The 22,180-nt window shown below is 40.2% G+C and overlaps 1 protein-coding gene across 3 annotated transcripts in view; it reads right to left on the bottom strand.

Annotated features, from left to right (window-relative positions):
* Positions 1-22,180, bottom strand: part of LOC140732171 (polypeptide N-acetylgalactosaminyltransferase 15-like) — a 72,743-nt gene that overhangs the window by 38,588 nt on the left and 11,975 nt on the right. For all 3 annotated transcript variants that reach the window (XR_012100009.1, XM_073054415.1, XM_073054416.1), the window contains exon 4: positions 7,456-7,623. Coding sequence is in view for 2 of the 3 variants with exons in the window: in XM_073054415.1 (XP_072910516.1) it covers positions 7,456-7,623 (168 nt within the window). In the remaining variant the exon portion in view is untranslated. The remainder of the gene's footprint in view (positions 1-7,455; positions 7,624-22,180) is intronic.

Genomic DNA, 22,180 nt, shown 5'->3' with positions numbered 1-22,180 from the left:
TTTTAGGTTTAGTGTTGATTACGTATATTATCTGTATATCTGCATTGATATTTTTTTGTGTATTTTTACTAATACTGTTAAAAATAGTATCATCAGACTTCAACGGATACTCCTATCTTTGCTGGTAAGATACCCAGTTACGGGGTTTGTAACACAGCTACCACAGTGTGGTAAACCATGTTTACTGGACTCTCTGACGGTGGTGTCTGAAAAGAGGATGCTGTCCAAGTTGTATGCCATCTTGGACAATGACCCCCATCCACTCCATAATGTACTGGTTAGGCACAGGAGTACATTCAGCCAGAGACTCATTCCACCGAGATGTAACACTGAGCGTCATAGGAAGTAATTCCTACCTGTGGCCGTCAAACTTTACAACTCCTCCCTCGGAGTGTCAGACACCCTGAGCCAATAGGCTGGTCCTGGACTTATTTCCACTTGGCATGATTAACTTATTATTATTTAATTATTTATGGTTTTATATTGCTATATTTCTTCACTATTCTTGGTTGGTGCGGCTGTAACGAAACCCAATTTCCCTCGGGATCAATAAAGTATGTCTGTCTGTCTGTCTGTCTGTCTGGACACGCCTCTCTGCTGACTGCTCCTGTGGCTCCTCCTACGGACCCCTGGATGAAGGTGATTGTGTCTCTGCTCCTCCCACAGTCATCCAGCATGGACGTGCTCCGTTTTACTGCTAATAAAAGCCTTTCAGTATTTACTCCACTTCCAGTCTTTTGGAGTTATTGATAGTGCATCACACAATTTCAAGCAGAATCAATGACATAGCGGAGGACATTGAAGCACAGCTGTTGGAACGGCTTAGCGAGTCACCATGGAATGCCATCCAGGTCGACGAGTCTACCAATGTTGACAACAAGGCAATACTGCTGGTTTATGTGCGATATATATTTCAAGATGATGTGCACGAGGATATGTTGTGTGCACTGCCGCTGCCAACTAACAACTGGAGCAGAACTATTTAAGTCTTTGAATGACTACATGTCAGGCAAACCGACTGGTCATTCTGTGTTGGAATATGCACAGACAGGGCTGCAGCTATGACTGGACGGCTGTCTGGTTTCACTACCAGAATCAAAGAGGTTGCTCCTGAATGCCAGTCTACACACTGTGTCACACACAGGGAAATGCCGGCTAGCCGAAAAATGTCATCTGATCTTAACAGCGTATTGAGTGATGGTGTTGAAGTTATCAATCATATCAAAGCAAAAGCCCTTAACTCACATCTGTTTGAGCAGCTTTGCAAGGAAATGGATGCAGAGCACAAACACACTCTCTTACACACTGAAGTCAGGTGGTTATCAAGGGGGAGAGCCCTGGCCAGGGTTTTTGAGTTAAGAGAGCCGCTACAGAGATTTATTTCAGGAAAAAAGTCACCACTGGCAGCACACTTCAGTGACGAGGAGTGGATAGCAAAACTCGCTTATCTGTGTGACATCTTCAACCTGCTCAATGAACTTAATTGGTCACTTCAGGGGAGAATGACAACCATCTTCAAGTTGGCAGAGTAAGTGACTGCTTTCAAAGCCAAACTGGAACTGTGGGGACGGGGAGTGGACAGGGGCATATTTGACATGTTCCCACCATTAGCTGGGATTTTGGGAGAGAATGAGGCTGCATCATCCTTCTCACAGCTAGTGTGCAATCACCTATCTTTGCTGTCGACAGAATTCGAGCATTACTTCCCAACCACAAATGACCCAAGACGTGCAAAGGAATGGGTCCGTGACCCATTTGTGAATGTCCTTGGTAAATCATCCATGTCAGCATAGGAAGAAGATCAACTCCTAGAGCTTGCAAATGACGGTGGGCTAAAAAGTATGTTTGATGTAACGTCTCTGCCGGCATTCTGGATCAAAGTCAAGGCTGAATATCCTGAGACAGCCATGAAAGCACTGAAAACGTTGCTTCCATTTCCGACATCATATTTCTGTGAAGCGGGGTTTTCTGCAATGAATGCAATGAAAACTAAATTGAGAAATGGACTGGACATAAGGACCCCCTTCGAGTGTTGCTGTCTCCCATCACCCCTCGATGGGACCGTCTTGTTGCAAGGAAACAAGCCCAGGGCTCCCACTGATTCAGTGATATTGGTGTGTTGCAATGACTTTATATGTTCATATGAGGAAAATATGCGCTATGTGTTTAATATTAAATTTGTTAGATAAACCCTTTTAGAAACGAAATTGAGTGTATTAGCCACTTATAAGTGACTTATAGTTGACTTATCACCTATATTCCGGTCGTGATTAACACCCCCAACCCACCGTCGGCCGGTCCGCAAGAATATTGTCAATATTAAACGGGTCCGTGGTGCAAAAACGGTTGGTGACCCCTGCTTTAGCAGATGCAGGTGGGATGTGATGTTTCTGAAGCTCCTTTGAGATGTTATGTCTATGCCTTCCAACCTGAGGAGTCCTGCCCTCCTGTCCTATCTAGCCTGACCTTTTTTGGTAATCAAAAGCTATTAGAAGAATTATCAGAAGCACCCACGAATGTATATTGACATCTAAATGCTGGAAAAAATAATCCTTATCTTCTGTAATAAATTCTGTGGACTGTGAGTGGCACATCAATGGTCTGCAGTCAGTTTTGAGGTAATCCAATCTGTTCTCCAGATGCAAGGAATAGCGTGTGTTACATTTTGTAACTCCAAAATTAATCAAAAGGAAAACAAAGGAGCCTGAACAATGTGTGTGAACTTTTTTTTACCTTTAGCGTAGCACGCACTTATGATGTGGTAGTGTGACGATGTATGCCATTCACGTACTTTTACATATAACCTGCAATGCATTATGTAAACAACAATGAATGCTTAATCAAACAATATATTTGCAATATTACTGAAATATTGTGTACACAACAGTGTGGTACTCCTGTAACAAATTATACTGGTTCCTTAGATGTGCAACTGATGCTGGATGTTCAGGAGCACCAACCAAAAAGCAAAGTGCTGGAGGAACTCAGTGAGCCAGGATTTCTTGGTGTAGCTCAGACTTTGACAAACAGTGGCTTGACCAAGTGGATGCCTTTACCTGCACTGAAAACTGCTCCCAGGGGAAACCAGGTGTTCCACCATTGAAGAGAAGTGTCTGGCCATTAAGTGGGGCCTTGGCAGCCTCCGGTACTACCTCCTTGGCAGGAAGTTTGACCTTTACACCGAGAACACGTTCACCCAATGAAAGACCATAATGCCAGAGTGACACGACGGCACTCGAAGCTGCAATCTTTGAAATTCTGTATCCACCATTATAGCAGGGAAAGGGAACGTTATTGCAGACTAGCTGTCTTCTCTGCTGAGCATCGTCGCCGCAGGAGATGAGACTGGTAATGGGATGGAGAGCACTCGTTAAATTCACGCGCGCATTCACACATACACAAACATTGCCTTGTCATTCTGCTGTTTGACTGAACACACTTTAGTGTCTTCCCCAGTATATTCTCATAAATCAAGCTGATGCGCTCGGGTTGGCTTTCCTACCAAATACGGCGGAATATTCAATTTCTTCAGGAATAGAGATATGTAAATGTGTACATGTTGTTTGTATGTTGTATTTAATGTAGATATTTATGTTTATTTTGTATTATGATTATAACTACATTGTGGGGTGCATCATATTCTAAATCATGTGTAGTCTTAAGTTCACTTTGGTGATATTTAAAGATGGTATGTCCTAGAGTAACAAAACAGAATCTGGTTGCCCTCAGTGAGAGAGAGATGGGGGCAGCCAGAAGTTCAAACTGGAAGGATAGAATGGAGCTATTATTGTGTTTTCTGGCAGATAGCCTTGTGTAAATATTGGCAGTTTTCTTTTCACTATTTTCACTAATTTTTGTAATAAATACCCTTGCACTAAAGTGCTAGTGGCTGCAGCCATTTTTTTCTTTGAGATGCATTGTGCCTTACTGGCCCCTACACTCAAAACAAAGACCTCCAGCCTAGCGCAGTACTGAACAGGAGAAGAGTAAAGCCCACCCACTCCCTCTTCCTGTGTGGGTAGCCTCGTCCATTTTCTTAAATAAAAACAGATATTTCAAGTCAGGCACATCTGGGGAGAGAAACAAATTTAATGCTTCGGATCAATAACCTCATTGCCCAATGTGATCAATATATTGTGATGTGTGCAATGAAATGTTGTTTCACTTTGTTTCCCTACTGACACTGCCTAAACACTGTTTTTATTTCAGATTTCCAGGTTTGGCAATTTTCTGCTTTTTTCTCACTCATTTCACTTACTATTTTAGCCTAAACAGATGGAGAACATTGAACACTGTTTTTCAATATCATATACTTGTAGCTTTTATTTCTATTTACAGTAATTTTCTTGTATTCAAATATCAAAGACTGCAAACTTTGACAGCTCTTGGATTCCAATATTGTTCCTGACCTTTCTCCTCCTCCTGTTTCCTATGACCCCATCTCTCCCCCATAATTCCTCCCACACGTTTAGTTCCTTATTATATTGTCTCACCATCCCTTTCCTCTTTCTTTCTCTGATTCCAAATAAGAATCTTCAATGGTGGCTTTGCTCCAGAATTCCCAGTCAATCTGAACCCTTCTAGCTGGTTTCATACCTTCTCTTGATATGCACATTGATAACAAATGCAGGGATGTTCAATGCCTTAATGTTTCCATCCCCTTCCCTCACTCTAACCTACCCTCTTCTCAATTGGTGGTAATCCACTTAAAGGACTGACTTTTATATTGCCATCCTCACACGAATGCTCCGGATGGCTCTTGACGTGAGTTGGCATCAGCACATGATGAACGTCGAGCTCTACGATGACTAAAATTGAGGCGAGAAGACTGCAACTAGTGGGGCACTGTCTACGCCACCCTGAGCTACCTGCCAGCTTAGTCATCACATGGGAGGATGAACCCTGGGCGCCCTCCCACGAATATGGTCAACACGCTCCTAGAAGATAGTGGTGTGGCTAATGTAGATGAACTGAACACACTGATGAGAGAGGGAGGAGTGGAGAGTCCGTCATCGTCCCTGACACCGGCCCCCTTAGAAATAGTAGTAGTTTATATTACCAGAAAACCTGCTGAAAAGGTTGTGATTTGATGGTTTCACTGAGGCCAGATGCCAGCTGTCAGTCATATCCTCATACCTCACTTTGAAAATCAAGCCATTGTCTCCCCCCAGTTATGAATTTCATTTCCTTATCAGATCTTCTTTCCAACTTTGTGATTCATCCTCACAGTCTGCCATGTTTCATTCTCACAGTCTGCCATGTCTCATCCTCACAGTCTTCCATTTCTCATCCTCACACAAGTCTTCCATTTCTCATCCTCACAGTCTTCCATTTCTCATCCTCAGTCTTCCATGCCTCATCCTCACAGTCTTCCATGATTCATCCTCACAGTCTTCCATGCCTCATCCTCACACAGTCTTCCATGCCTCATCCTCACACAGTCTTCCATGCCTCATCCTCACAGTTTTCCATGCCTCATCCTCACAGTCTTCCATGCCTCATCCTCACAGTCTTCCATGCCTCATCCTCACACAGTCTTCCATGTCTCATCCTCACACAGTCTGCCATGTTTCATCCTCACACAGTCTTCCATGCCTCATCCTCACAGTCTTCCATGCCTCATCCTCACACAGTCTTCCATGTCTCATCCTCACAGTCTTCCATGTCTCATCCTCACACAGTCTTCCATGTCTCATCCTCACACAGTCTTCCATGACTCATCCTCACACAGTCTTCCATGCCTCATCCTCACACAGTCTTCCATGTCTCATCCTCACAGTCTTCCATGTCTCATCCTCACACAGTCTTCCATGTCTCATCCTCACACAGTCTTCCATGACTCATCCTCACACAGTCTTCCATGCCTCATCCTCACACAGTCTTCCATGTCTCATCCTCACACAGTCTTCCATGCCTCATCCTCACAGTCTTCCATGTCTCATCCTCACACAGTCTTCCATGTCTCATCCTCACAGTCTTCTATGTCTCATCCTCACACAGTCTTCCATGTCTCATCCTCACACAAGTCTTCCATTTCTCATCCTCAGTCTTCCATTTCTCATCCTCAGTCTTCCATGCCTCATCCTCACACAGTCTTCCATGCCTCATCCTCACAGTCTTCCATGCCTCATCCTCACACAGTATTCCATGCCTCATCCTCACACAGTCTTCCATGCCTCATCCTCACAATTTTCCATGCCTCATCCTCACAGTCTTCCATGCCTCATCCTCACACGGTCTTCCATGTCTCATCCTCACACAGTCTTCCATGCCTCACCCTCACAGTCTTCCATGCCTCATCCTCACAGTCTTCCATGTCTCATCCTCACACAGTCTTCCATGCCTCACCCTCACAGTCTTCCATGCCTCATCCTCACAGTCTCCCATGTCTCATCCTCACACAGTCTTCCATGCCTCATCCTCACAGTTTTCAATGTCTCATCCTCACATAGTCTTCCATGTCTCATCCTCACAGTCTTCCATGTCTCATCCTCACAGTCTTCCATTTCTCATCCTCACAGTCTTCCATGTCTCATCCTCACAGTCTTCCATGTCTCATCCTCACACAGTCAGTCTGCCGTGTTTCATCCTCACACAGTCTGCTGCTATTTTCTCTCCAAGGTCCTGAAGGACTGTCCAGGTTGGACTATTATTTCAGCCTGCTCTTGCCCCACTGATTCACTTCTTCCAACCTGAATCTCCCTTTCTCCCCAGTCCAGCTTTTGTGATATCTCTGATATTCTCACTCATTTCAACGTTTTCCATTGACTAATCATTGACTAATCTTCATCATGAATGAATATTTCCTCTACAACTCCATCCCACATAAGGAAGATTTGAGAGCTCCCTACTTGACCTTTGAACAGCAACCTACTTAGTCACACTTTGTTGAGCAAGGGAAAGATCTCATATGGGCCCAAGCTACACCTGTCTTTTTATGGGAATATCTAGGAAAGTCTTTGTTTCAGTCCTACTTGGATCACTCACTCAACTCATTTTCCAATACATTGATGACTGCATCAATAAAAATGGACGTGACTTCACTGGTGGCCACACTGCTGTGCTGTTGTTCAGGATGCTTCACAGAGTGGAGCACCAGTTGGGATTCTGTTCCTGCTTCTTGTCAATTATTTGTGCTGCATGTGAGGTTAATGCCGCTCCTGCAACTTAAAAGATCGATGGACCTTCCACGGTTGTTTGGGTCAGAGGCAAATTAAACAATGCATTCTTCTCATAAGCCAATCAGGTAATTCATATAGTATGTAGCATTACGTAAAGTAAAAAGATATTTATTGGCCCCTAATTTTCACTTTACATCACTGTATACTGTTTTGCAAGTGACTCCTCTGATTTTTAATCGTATTGGGAAAAGTTCATCCCCTCTATATCATTTTTTAAAATCTTATTTACTTTAAATATTATCAAAGTTAAATGGTCCCTGGTTTTATCACCTACTGTATAGGGCTGATTGGAGACTTCCTCCACTTCTGTTGATACTCTGGTATTGGTTCCCAATGGAAGTCCAGCTTCCAGTTGAAAACTCCTCGCTGTGGATCAACCGAGTGATAGTACTGGAACGTCTTCCAATCAATAACATCTATCACAGGAGAAACAACACGAGTTCTGTAATGGAAGAAAAACAAATGACATCAAACTTCTCTCCATCTTCTCTTCTTTAGGAGTAATTTTATAAGAACTGATCATACTGCCCTTCCCAAACGTTACCAGCAGTGCTTTCCATTTCATTTTACTTCAGCACAAAGTAATAACAACTGAAATTTTATTAATATTTCCAGCAATCGAGAGCAGAATATGTATTGAAGGTAGAACTTTGTTGTAATCTGCTATACTGCACAAAAACATCTAAATCCCTCTGTAATCCATTCAATTACCATCTCCAGTAAGATAATAATCTGTCTTTTGATTCCTCCGAAAGCAGTGCATAACCTCACACTGGAATAAATGCCAATTTATCAATAGTTTGCCCACTCACTCGATCTGTTGCAGAGTCCAGATATGCTCATCATGTCTTCCTACCTACTTTTATGTCTTCAGCGAAGCTAGATACTTTACACTCTGTCCTGACCTCTAGCTACGCAAGCCATTAATATAGATACTGTAGTAAATAATTGAGGTAAGTAGCCCCACTGCCTTGCGGGTGGCTTCAGAAGAGATGAAGGCTACGGGAGTAAACCCAGACAGCAAATCCGGAGCGGAGCCCCTAAGGCAGCTGGACATCATTCCAGCAGCTCCTGCAGCCAAGCTGTGACAGACATATTAGTTCATAAGCTTTCCTTTGGACTACACTGGTGAGGCCCAGAGGGAGATCTTGACAACTGGGCATCTCAGGATCTCCATACCTTCTGCCCAGCCTTATGATGATGATCATCACCCATTGTTCTTCGAGACAGGTGGATATCAACCAACCAACCAACCAACCAAATAATTGAGGGCCACAAACTAATCACTGTGCCTTGCAGCTAGGTACATCCATCCTGTGTGAAAAGTACCTACCGTATATATTTAAACTCTCTGTCTTTTGTCTGGTAACCAGTCCTTGATTCATGATAACATGCTTTCCCCATACTGGGCAGGTTAATTGGTCATTGTAAATTGTCCCAGATTAGGCTAGGGTGAAACTGAAGTTGCTGGGCAGCGCAGCTTAAAGGGCCAGAAGGGCGTATTCTGCACTGTATCACTAAATAAGTAAATAAAATTAATATACTGAGACAATTTGCCATATCAGGGGCTGGTGGGGAGAGGAGTTCACTCCACACAGGGGAACTCAACTGCACTAGACTACAAATTCTATTAACTATTTGGTTGAAAGCAAGATCCATTTAGAGCAACAAGCAATGACATATCACAACAGTATTTGATTTTCATGTATCAGATCCAGAAATATACATCAACATTTATAGTTTTACTGCTCATTCCAGCTGAAGAAATCAGCATATCTTTTGCAACTTTGTTCCTATAGATACTGCTGTCCAGCTGTGACATAAATAATTAAAGCAGTTGAATTAAGTTAATGTTTACAAAGAATGTTATTGTGGGACCATGTCTAGCCTTCCCACCATAAAAGGGCACATTCAGACTTATGCCTGTACTGGAATCCTATCCACATTGTTTCTGTTTCTTAAGGTATCCATGACAACTTAGAAAGAATTTCACCAGCCAAGTAGAAAACATCTTCTGGAATAAATATACTATTCGTAAAATGCCAGTGGCAATCATCAGAACATGGCTAATTTATGTTCAAAGGTCAGTTCAATTTCATTATGAAATTCTCTTCCAACAAATGAAGAATTAAGCTATATTTTATTTACACAAGTAAGATCCAAATTCTAAGTTCGTTTATTTGCACAAAGCCCTAAAATGTTGACAGTAAGGTTCGGAGATAACTGTTGCAGAGGTTTCCCTGTGTAACATCACACTAAAACTAACATTGGTTATTCCAGTGCAGCAATCCTTATTGAGTTCCATGTATTGCAGGTTCCCACAATTATCCTATTATATTTTGGCAGGTACAGGACAATCTCTTGAAGGTACATACTAGATTAGAAGTAACATTCTTCCATTTACAAAGGAGAGCAGACTCCAAATGAATCAATGCTACAATGATCAGAGGCGAGTGGGAGAAGGGCTCTTAAGAGTCACTGTTCCTTCACAAAAACTGCTGGTCCTTGTGCAGTAAAGTGTTAGGCTAACTGATAAAGTAGCTAGTAAAATATAAAGTATTGAAACAATTTCAAAATTAATTATGTGTAAATATTTAAGATATCTAAAGCAATTAAATGCATTCAAATTTCACAAAAGATAAAATAAATAAAATTTACCTCTTTTTCACATAATCATTCCTTTCCGTTTAAATGAGTGAAGGCAGCAGGTTTAATCAGATGCAAACAAGAGAATATTTGCAGATACAGTACTGGAAGTCCAAGCAACACACACAAAATGCTGGAGGAACTCAGCAGGACTGATGAAGGGTCTTGGCCTGAAACGCTGACAGTATTCTTTTCCATAGATGCTGCCTGGCCTGCTGAGTTCCTCATGCATTTTGTGTGTGTTGTGTGTGTTAATCTGATACATGTTCTGTGGGGAAATCTTCTGTCGTAATTACAGATATAATTAACTGCACATAAGGCCCAAATTTCCCTGTACAAGGATCCAAGATTTTCTCACTATTACCATATAAAATTGTGGACAAACTTCAGGCCAATCTAAAACCTGGGTGGTGATCAAAGGATACTTATTAACCAGAATCATGAGAATAGATGTGCTGCTCTTTGAAAAACTGCCAATAACATTTTACTTCACCACAGATAGTAGACATGACCTCAGTTTAGCATCTGAAATATTTCCCACTCCGTGGCATTTAGTTATTGCGGTACTGAAGTGTTAGCCTAGGTTTTTATTATTATTATTATTATTATTATTATTATTATTATTATTATTATTATTATTATTATTTAGAGATCTAGTCAGTAACAGGTCCTTCTGACCTAACAAACCTGTGCAGCCCAGTTACACCCATGTGACCAGTTCTACTAACCCACACATATTTGGACTGTAGGAGGAAACCGGAGAAACCCAGGCAGTCATTGGGGGATTGTACAAACTCCTTCCAGGCAAGGGTGGAATTGAAGCCGGGCTGATGTCACTGTAATAGCCTTATGCTGACTTTGATTCACAAACTCCCAATTCAAGGGTGCCTGCTGTCAATAATGTTCCAAATCCACAGTGCATTCTTTACCTTTGATATTTTTTAGTGCTTCACTCAGATGTCTTTGGACCCAAGGAGAACTGATGGCATGTGGTAATCAGAAAAAGGGGTTGGCTGCCCAAGTTTCAGCTGAAGCCACAAGATTCAGTTGGGCTTAAAGTCAATGTTGGTGCCTCTCTGATTACCTTTCCCTCCATACTGTCATCTCTGGTGGATCGCCTGGCAGAAGGACAGGATATAGTCAGGGACTTTGTTAGAAGAGTCTGGTATATTGTATGATTACTTAAATACAACTGTATCAAGTTTGATTCACTTCTGGATATCTTTCCCAATTTAGATAATGCCCCAGGAGTTGCTGCAGAGGTTACTTTGAGGATCTGAATGAAGGTTCTGAATATCTGCAGTGTGGTGTGAGAAACTGAGTTAACGTTTTAGCTTGATGACTCTTCTAATTTCTCCAAAGGTGCTTCCTGACCATCTGGAGTATTTTCAGCCACTTCTGGTTTATTTCAGATTCCCAGCATCTGTAATATTTTACTTTTGCATAGAGGGAATGAAATTTGTGCTAGCAATTTCACTGGAATGCCAAATACCACGCAAGAAGATTGCATCAGAGAAATGTACCTGCCTGATCCCATTTGCTGAAGAAAAAAAATGGAATGCGAGACTTTGGGAGATATGTGGTAGTGAGCACGGATTAGCAAGCTCATCAGCCTCAGATGATTCTGAGCCAGGAATCTAAGAGTGATCATGACCCTGCCTTTATGATCAAGGCATTCCAGTCACAAGCAAGGTTCTGTCTGAGCTGATAAGAGATCTTATATCTTAACTAGGAAAGATACCTGCAGGTTGAGTGTTAGTCATTTAAAAAGGAGGGTTTCATACAAAGCTGAGTTCGTATAGGTGATTCTGCAAGAGAACAAGAACTGTTCCATGATGTTGATGTCATCTGGGGAAGTCTTAAACCAGAAAGCAAAGTGCCACAGTGAAGAGAAATCCCATTGAGCTGTGAGGCAAGTTTCCCAGTGGGCGCTGAAACACTCATAAATGTGCACAAAATGGCTGTGTTGCCGTTTGCCTGATTATTATCAATGCTGTACGATTTTTGTTTTGGAGCTATGCCGAATGGTGGCTTTCATCAGGAATACACTAAGCTTCAGTGAAGCAGTGCAGGCGGTCAGAGACAGAGGATGGAGAGGGAATGAGGCAGAGAATATAAGTAAGTGTGACTGAAATTTGGTGTCATGTTGTAGACTGAACTAAGATGTTCCACAAGATGGTTACTCAGAATATATTTGTTCCCCCCATCACCGAGGAAATGACATCATGACCAGCAAAAATCATATTTAAAATATTTAAATTTATGCCTTTTAAAGTAAGTCAAGAAATATTAAATGCATTCAAATTCAAAAATAATAAAACTCCCACGGCAGATGGATGACATTAATACACTTCACAATAACACTGGAAAGTGATAGCAAAGCCAATGTTATAAATAGTATGGTACAGTAGCACCCAGAGGACTAAATCATTGATTTAGAGAAATGAATTTGAATCCCAACACCATAGACTGATGATTTTAACTGCAAATTACAACATAATTCTGGAACTGAAGAGCTAGTGTCAGTGATGCAACTCATGAAACAACTGGATTGTTACAAAAGTCCATCCAGTTCATGAATATCTTCATGGAAGGACATTTTTTGCCGGAAGTACTAATATAGTCCAAAACTTGATTGTTTATACTACTCTCCAGAACGTACTGCTACTGCTCACTGATATCCTTAACCCAGGCAATTACCCGACTACCGATGTGGAAGATGACACCAGTGGCCTGAAATATCCTGGACCCCAGTGGCATGGTCTGGATAACGACAGGCTTCCTTTGAAGTCTTGCCCCCAAAATACCGCTGAAAGTTTTGACAGATGGCAAGAAGTCATCCCCAAAATTGTAAGGGTAACTCGATAGTTTAAAATGCCTCTTCAATAAGACAAAAACAATAGAATTTTAAGTATAATATTCAGTACAGTTAGAGAAATTTAGTATTTATAATAACATTAAATAATTAACCAAAAACACCCAAGCCAATTTTATTTAACCAAAACAATTAAGTAGGAAGTATCTCTCGTTTGTCTCCTACCCACTTCGTAACTGTATCTATTGAAAACAATCAGTCTTGGATTCTGCACCGTCTCGTTTGGCCCAGATTCTTAGAGGCAAATGAATTCATTTGAATTTGCAGAATGAATGCTGGAGAGTCTCAGTAACTTGGCATAATTAACTTATTATTATTTAATTATTTATTGTTTTATATTGCTATATTTCTACACTATTCTTGGTTGGTGCGGCTGTAACGAAACCCAATTTCCCTCGGGATCAATAAAGTATGTTTGTCTGTCTGTCTGTAACACAGTGTTCCACTGCAGGGCTCATATGTCTTCTGCTTTTGGTGACGCGTGTGAAGAAATTGGATTTTACCAGCTCTTTTTTTTCCATGACTAAACACCAGTGATAACTTGTAAGATCTAATACATTTTGTCTACTGAAAAGATCGCTCCTTACTTTACATCTGAATTAGGGTAAGGAGCAGGCGTGTGAACTGTGGTGTGGGTATGTAAGTGCATTTACATTGATTTTCACAAATCACTCACATAATCACAGGCAAGAGCTGTAACGTGGCTACGGTAAAAGAAATACAAATGCAATTAAAAGGGTGATATTTGTGTCAGAGGGAGTAGCAAAGAGGAAATCATTTTCCAAACATGTATCTTGTTGTGGTCAAACCCAGTGGGAGGCAACGTCAAGAAAAAAGTACCTACACCAGAAAAGTACTACAGAACCAGTTATTATCATTGAAGTCCAAAACAAGTTTAGGTGCTTCAGTTCTTGACTAAAGACTATTAATTATTCTGTTTCTTGATTCTGCTTAATAGTTGATAAATAAATAATATTTTTTACATAAAGCTGTGATGAAATTTGCTACGTAAATATACCTACAGTGCCTTGTAAAATTATTCAGCTCCCAACCCTTTGTTCATATAAATGAGTATAACAACCAGGGATTTTGATCAATTTAACCGAGAATTTTTATTTGTGAATCACATGCTCCTTTTCATAGAAGAGCCCAAAAAACAGGGAAAATTGTAAAACATGGAAAACTAAAAATAAAAAAAATCTGAAATGTCAGCAGTTCAAAAGTATTCATCCTCCTTTGCTTAGTATTTAGTTAAACCATCTCTTACAGCTACTACAGCCAGTCGTCCTTTTGGATAAGTCTCTATTAGCTTTGCACAACGTGATGAAGCAAGATTTGCCCGTTTCTCCTTGAAAAATTGCTCAAGCTGTGCCAGGTTAGTTGGAGAGTAATAGTACCTAGCAATCTCGAAGTCTTGCCAGAGATGTTCAATCAGGTTAAGGTCAGGACTCCGACTGGCCACTCAAGAACTTTAATTTTCTTCATTTGAAGCCAGACCATTGTTGCTCTGGCAGTGTGCTTTGAGTTGTTGTCCTGCTGAAAGATGAACTTCCTGCCCATTTTAAGTTTTCGGGCAGAGGCTAGCAGGTGCCTCTGTATGTAGCAGCATTCATCTTCCCATCAGCCTTGATCAGATTTCCCGTCCCTGCTGCTAAAAAGCATGTCCACAGCATGATGCCACCTCCATCATACTTTACAGTAGGGATGGTATTATCTGGCTGATGTACAGCATTAGATTTACGCTATACATACCGCTTTAAAAAAACATACCCGTGCTGGTAAAGACTTTGCAAAGTGTCATTAGGAAGATACTGTAAGATGTGGAAGAAAGTCTTGTGGTTGAATGAGACTAAAATGGAACTTTTTGGCCTCAACACTAAGCAGTACGTGTTCACGTAGCATGTACGAGGAGAACGCATTTCAGGGTCTAGCCTATGTGTGTTTGGAAGTTAAGCACGTGTGTGCCAATGTGAGTATGTCTCATAGTTAAGATGAGATGTATTTATTCATATTTTCGATGTTGTGTATAAGGTTTAGGGTTGGTGGGATTCTAACATTGTTTGTATTGTTTAGTTTATATTTACCACTACCAAATTGGTTTTGTATATTTTGTTTTAGTTATTTTCATTTTGCATATGTAACAAGGGTGTAGTCTGAAGCTAAACTGAGATTGTAAAAGCAGGAACTGTGTTTTCTTAAAAATTCATTTCATCGTTTTTATTTCGATACCCTCTGTCTGCATTAAAACATCTAAAACACATAAAGGAATTAAAGACCTGAAAAAGTATTTGTTGTCCTGCATGTGTATTTTCCACAGGCTACAAAATTAGTACAGACTTTTCCAAAAGGACTACTGGCAGTAATAGCTGCTAGACTAAGTACTGAGTAAAAGGAAGATGAATACTTTTGAACTGCTGATATTTCACTTTTTGAATTTTCAGTTTTTCATGCTTTACAATTTTCCCTGCTTTCTGGACTCTTTACTGTGAAAAAGGAGCATGTGGTTCACAAATAAAAATTCTCAGTTAAATTGATCAAAATACCTGGTTGTAATACTTACCTATGCGAACAAAGGGTTGAGAGTTGAATTATTTTACAAAACACTGTATATTCCACTCCTCTCCTGATCTCACGCACCTCTTTACCCATTTTCATGACTAAATATGTACAAATAATTCCAGTTGAATTTGTTCTGGCAATAAGTAGAGAAACATACTTGGACTTAATAAAAGTCTACTCTCTTTGTAGGAGTCCTGTATGGGATAAGTTTGCATAAAGTCGACTTTATTTTTCAGACATAAAACTGACACAAGAATTGACATGTTTACTCACAAAAAGTAGAAGCATAGCTGGTGAGGAAAATGGAAAAGTAATATTGACACAATAGGAATGTAATTCTAAGCCTTTTTTTACTAACTTAAAAATGAGTGTGTATGATTTTACATTCTGCACAGATATGTGGCTTTAAAAGGCAATGTTCTGAAAGCACGCTGAGAAAAAGCTCACATGGATAGACATCAGGCGCTCAGTTACATTCATCTGCAATTTCATCCCTAATACTACTTGAGTGGAAACGTTGACCTGTTTTAAAATGGTTAACGTATTCATTTGAAATGGTTAACCTTTTTAGTATATAGTGTCAGAAAAATATTTCAGGTGAACCTTAAAACAAGATGTTTACAATTCTACACAGTCAATACTATGCCTCTTTGGGTGGATGGATCTCAAACTACAATGTTCCAAAAACATTTCACAATTGCTCAGACTCAAAATTTTCTCTTATATTCATTGTCAATGGATAAGTTTAATGGCAAAGTTAACTTGTTAGAACACAGACAAGCAAAGCAAGCATTTCCCTATGAAGTTTGTTTGAAATTCAGTACCAAAATATGCAGGTGAAAATTAAAGACTTTATATTTCAGTAATCCTTATGTAACTATCACAGGGAGAATGGCACCAGGAGCTAAATGCTCTTTCTGAAATAACCATACTGCAGACAATGAATCACTTATTCCAAAAGCAGACAGCTATGAGTTTCAAAAATATCTTAAATGGAACAATCATGTCCTTTTACTGCTTTTCCACTTGTAATTACTTACAAATTCAGATCAGACCAAAAATAAAAATATTCTAGTAACTTTAATGACAAGTAGTGCTTAAGTGACTACTCATCTTCATTTTAAATCCAAATCTTTCTGATGAACTACTTCATTTTACTGTCTGATACCACCAAAGACTTGGTTATGTTCATTTATTTGCTTCAAATAAGAGCATTCACTGTTTTGCAACTAGTGGTAACCAAGAGCACAATTTACAAAAATTGCAGGTATCTGATGTAAATTCTTATTACACAGGTAATGTTTTTGCTCAGCCATGTTTTTGTGTTGTGTGAAGAACAACTTCATTATACTGTTGATATTGCCAAACACATAAGATCAGTGAGCTAATCTGATGAAGGTTTATTAAGGAAACTTGATTGTATAGGAAATTAAGAGATTACTTGTTTGAGTTGTTTGAAATCATGTGTCAGAAGACTGACAGAAACTATGCATCTTCCATACTGTTCCAATGACCCTGTTGTCTCCTGTACTGTTTTTATGAGGCCAAACCAAATTTTTGCGAAACTCATCTTATGTCTAGGCACATGTCTACATTTAAAGGCTCAATGTAATTTCAAATTTTGTTTGCAACTGACTTTGCTGGCTTATAGATAGATAGATAGATAGATAGATAGATAGATACTTTATTCATCCCCATGGGGAAATTCAACTTTTTTTTTTCCAATGTCCCATACACTTGCTGTAGCAAAACTAATTACATACAATACTTAACTCAGTAAAAAAAAAAATATGATATGCATCTAAATCACCGTCTCAAAAAGCATTAATAGCTTTTAAAAAGTTCTTAAGTCCTGGAGGTAGAATTGTAAAGCCTAATGGCATTGGGGAGTATTGACCTCTTCATCCTGTCTGAGGAGCATTGCATCGATAGTAACCTGTCACTGAAACTGCTTCTCTGTCTCTGGATGGTGCTATGTAGAGGATGTTCAGAGTTATCCATAATTGACCGTAGCCTACTCAGCGCCCTTCGCTCAGCTACCGATGTTAAACTCTCCAGTCCTTTGCCCACGACAGAGCCCGCCTTCCTTACCAGCTTATTAAGATGTGAGGCGTCCCTCTTCTTAATGCTTCCTCCCCAACACGCCACCACAAAGAAGAGGGCGCTCTCCACAACTGACCTATAGAACATCTTCAGCATCTCACTGCAGACATTGAATGACGCCAACCTTCTTAGGAAGTACATTCGACTCTGTGCCTTCCTGCACAAGGCATCTGTGTTGGCAGTCCAGTCAAGCTTCTCGTCTAACTGTACTCCCAGATACTTATAGGTCTTAACCTGCTCCACACGTTCTCCATTAATGATCACTGGCTCCATATGAGGCCTAGACCTCCTAAAGTCCACCACCATCTACTTGGTCTTGGTGATATTGAGACGCAGGTAGTTTGAGTTGCACCATATCACAAAGTCCTGTATCAGTTTCCTATACTCCTCCTCCTGTCCATTCCTGACACACCCCACTATGGCCGTGTCATCAGCGAACTTCTGCACATGGCAGGACTCTGAGTCATATTGGAAGTCTGATGTGTACAGGGTGAACAGGACCGGAGAGAGTACGGAACTGGTATCAGAACTGGTGATTTCTGCTGAGTATTTTTTCTCTACTATGAGCCGCTGACTGATATTCTGAGCATTTCCACCATTGTCCTTTAGCTTTCAGTTCTCTGCAGTGACTGACCAGCATTTCACAGGTTTTGCCCATCATTTTGTTTGGTTTCTCTCTGATGATAACTGGCAGATGGGCAATAATAGAAAGGATTTTTTTTCTGGAAGTGTTTAAATAAATTATCTATTTGTACCTAAAGAACAGGAAAAGGAATTGGGGATCAAAGTTATTAACTGCACTGTGGAGGATAAACAGTTTGCAAATTTCAGAATTGTGAAGCGTTTATAACACAATCAGAGGCCATTTGACCCCTTGCATCCATGGTAGTTAAAACAGTTATCCAGCTTAACCAACACACACAAATGCTGGAGGTACTCATCAGGTCAGGCGGGTGATGAAGGATCTCGGTCCAAAACTTCAACTGTTTACTCTTTTCCATAGATGCTGCCTGGCCTACTGAGGTCCTCCGGCATCTTCTGTCTGTTGCTTTGGATTTCCGGCATCTGCTGAATTTGTCATGTTTATATTATCTAGCTTAATCCTACTTTCCATCACTTGATCTGTACCTCAGCAATATACAGCTCCTCAAATACACTTTTGAAATGGATGAGTGCCAGACTTTGATTATCCTCTCAATTAAAACAAAGCTCACTTCCTCTCAAATTCTTCCATCATTACTCTAAATCCATTCTCTCTGCTAAGAGAAATAAGTGCTATTCTCTCAATTTTATATAATTCAATTCAGCTTTCCTTCAGCCTCTATCAAAAACAGCATTTGCTTAGTCAATATTTCCCTCATAGTTAATATCTTCTAGTCTGGCAAAATCCTATTAAATCTCTTCTATACCCTTCTCAGTGCAAACACACCTTTCATACAAGATGCAGTAACCAGCACTGTACACAATTGTGAGGGCCTCTGCGTCATCTTAAGGAAGTTTGAAACTGTATTATAAAACCACATTTTTCATAACATTAGACTGTATATCATCTACAGGATTTCAGTTTGTAGAAATCCAGTATTTGGATATCAACAGATTTCAGTGAGTCTCCTTTGTTAACAATCAGAACCATTCTCTGTCCTTCATGGCTTTTTGATTAGATTTTAAACCTAAACTTTCAATGCTAGAGCACACTGTTCTCTATTACACCAATGCTTTTCCTTGGTAAAACTGCCCACATTAGTGCTTGAAGATCTAATTCAGATACTGATCTGGGGTCTCATTCTGGATCTTTTACCAGAGTGGCAATTGCACATTTCTGATACAATCTTTGTTAACAGATGTGCCGGTTCATGTGTGATATCAATAGAATTTCATGTGTGTTATAAACAGAATTTGAAGCTATCTCCCTTTCTCATTCCTTAACTAATTCATCTTTTCCAAATGCTCACCAGTCAGATTCCAAGACAGTTTCAAAGATTTCCTCAACAGCAGATGTTAACTCAAATGACTACAGGTTTCCATATCCCACTTCCATAACTGAGTTACATCAGCTGCTTTCCAATTCTGGAGAATGTCTCTAAAAGCTATCAAGCCTTCAAAAATGTCAATGTAGGCTTATAGTTGTATACAGCTGAACTTTCTTTGAAAATCCAGCCAAAAAATTCCTGTTGGATTAGAGATGTATGATTTTCTTTCTATTTCAAATTGAATCCAAAAGACCACATTTCAGTCTCTCAGATGGTTAAACATATATTTCATCAGCTTGTGCTGGTGATGGCCTGACACTTGTCAGATGGAAACATTTTAAGCAGACTTGAAAGGATGGTGAAACTGTGATTAGAAAATACTTTCTAAAAAATGTTGTGTATTCTATATAGATCCTTAAAATGTTGTATTAATGCAGGATTCAAGTGAATCACACAGTGTCCTCAACTCTGGAATTCCCAGCAAATCAGGTGTTGGGGAAGTTGAGGTGCAGAGGTACAAATTCCTTTTAAATGAATCTAATGACATTAATTATACATGGTTGCCACAGACCTCTTTATTTATGCAGGCCAAACACACATGTTTTTCAGTGCACCAAAGATTATCTATGGGGCTTCTGAGGATTATGGTCATACAGAAGTCAACTGAATTCTGTCAGCCTACAAACTGAATGAATGGTGCCTGCAATGTGAGCCAACAAATGCTCTGATGCAGCAAAATGACCACCAAACGTTAAATGAAAAGTGGTTGCAGGAGTGAAGATCTCAACCTACACCAAAAGCAGGGGCACACAAAAAAAATAAGATTTGTCTGGATCCCATTAGTAGTAGGTATTTTTGAAAATCTCATTGCTGATATCCTGTTTCTTTTCTCATTGGTCTTGTTGGGTAATGGACATTTGTACATTAATAACAGACGAAAGAAATCTCCTGTGGCCGGAAGAAGACTGAAGACTCTGCCCTCGGGTTGATCATCTAATTTTAACCAGTTTGATCTTCAGGATGGTCCTTTCTGTAAACCCAGAGGAAGATCAAATCCAATTTAAACCATTATGATTTAAAATAATACAACTCCCAGGGTCAGAAAGTACAAATAGATCTTTCATCTCATGCACATTAACTGGATTAGTTCTATGCAATCAAATTTTGCAGAACTAAATTAAATACTGCAGCCTACCACTTCTCACGATTCACGTTTATTTGTCACATGTACATTGAAACAGACAGTGAAATGTTTCAATTGTGTTAACAACCAACATACACAAGGGTGTGCTGAGGCAGCCTGAAAGTGTCTCCACACATTCATGCCAACATTACATGCCCATAATGCTCAGCAAAACATCACAGAACACAACATGGAATACAACAACAGCAAACAAGTCCCATTCCTCCCTCCAACCTACGCACATCCTCTAACCCCAAGAGTCCGTATTCTTTGGCCTCCACCGGACTCAGATTCAGACACAGACATGCAGATATTGGGCCTTCGACTGCCCCAGTGGACTCAGAGATTCGCAAACCTGTGGCTCCAGCAAAAGGGCCTCAACTTCCAAACTGCTGATTCGACCGTTGGGCCTTGATCCTTGGCACGTAGGACCCGCCGATTATTGATCATCAAACACCAGGCCTTGCCAATAATGGGATGCCGAAAACCAGGCCTCGAACTCAGGTCTCACCGGTTTGCGAACTGGGGGAGGGGGTGGTGGTCATAGGATCTTGTTTGCTCTGCCATATAGAACTCCACCTCCAGGAACCACCAACAACTCACTGATCCTGGGGAAGCTACCTACCAGCCTTCGTCCATGCTGATCTGTTACCTGGACATCCCAGCCCGGCCCATGGATGTCTTATATTCACATTGCTGTCCTTTGAATGCGAAGCAGATACTCAAGACTCAAGTCTCCTGGCTGCCCTCTCATTTTTCTAATTCCCCACATCCCAGTCCCTAAAACCATAACCTGACCCTTAACTTCCTTCAGAGATCACAGCTTGGCACCATCTTGAGTCCACCATTTAGGAAAAAAGAATACAGTCTTGCCATTTTGTCCTAAATGTCAAACAGGGTAATAAATAATACTTTATTAAAGCCTCTACTATTTTATAGAATTATATCCAAAGGAGAATGGTCATTACTTGTACTCTTTAAGTTTAGCCATCTAGCTGTTGTTTGAGAACCCTGATATTACACGTCTGAAGCATGCAGAGCTTGGGACTGTCCAGTGTTTGGTGACATTCCAATTGTCAATAGTTTGAATATTTGAAAAGTGGAAGCCTTGAAAGAGCCAGAACACGAAGGACAGAGTACATGTATCAGTTAAATATATTTGATGCACAGTAGGATTTCAACTAAAAGCTGTTGTTTTACAATTGATGAAATCTAAAAATATTGATTCACATGTGAGACAATGTCACTGTTTAGTGTGGACTCAGTTTTTACGATAACCTGAAACAAGGGCTAAGCGATTAGTATTGACTGCAGAGTCGACAGAGCATTTAACTCATGATGAAAAAAAAGTTCCAGATGTCTTTTCACTCTTGAAGATGGTCATTAGATCCTATCTTATGCTGATTGTCCTTGTGTGATGTGTTAGTAGCTTCTGAGATTTCTTAGCAGCAGTGTACTTCCAGAGAACTTCTGCAAGCTGATTCTTGTCAGCAAGATATAATGCAACTAATACAACAAGGTTGTAATTCAATTTCAGCTTTTCATGTGCATGACAGGAAGACATATTGTAAAGCTGTGCACTTACGGTTCAATATTTCTTATCCATTAATTGTACAGGATGGAAAAAAATCACACGTGTTTGAAATTGGCAGTGTCCCAATAT

The sequence above is a fragment of the Hemitrygon akajei genome, chromosome 8 (assembly GCF_048418815.1).
Source record: "Hemitrygon akajei chromosome 8, sHemAka1.3, whole genome shotgun sequence".
Classification (NCBI taxonomy): Eukaryota; Metazoa; Chordata; class Chondrichthyes; order Myliobatiformes; family Dasyatidae; genus Hemitrygon; species Hemitrygon akajei.
Note: the sequence above shows the minus strand (reverse complement) of the source record. Positions and strands in the feature narration are given on the sequence as shown.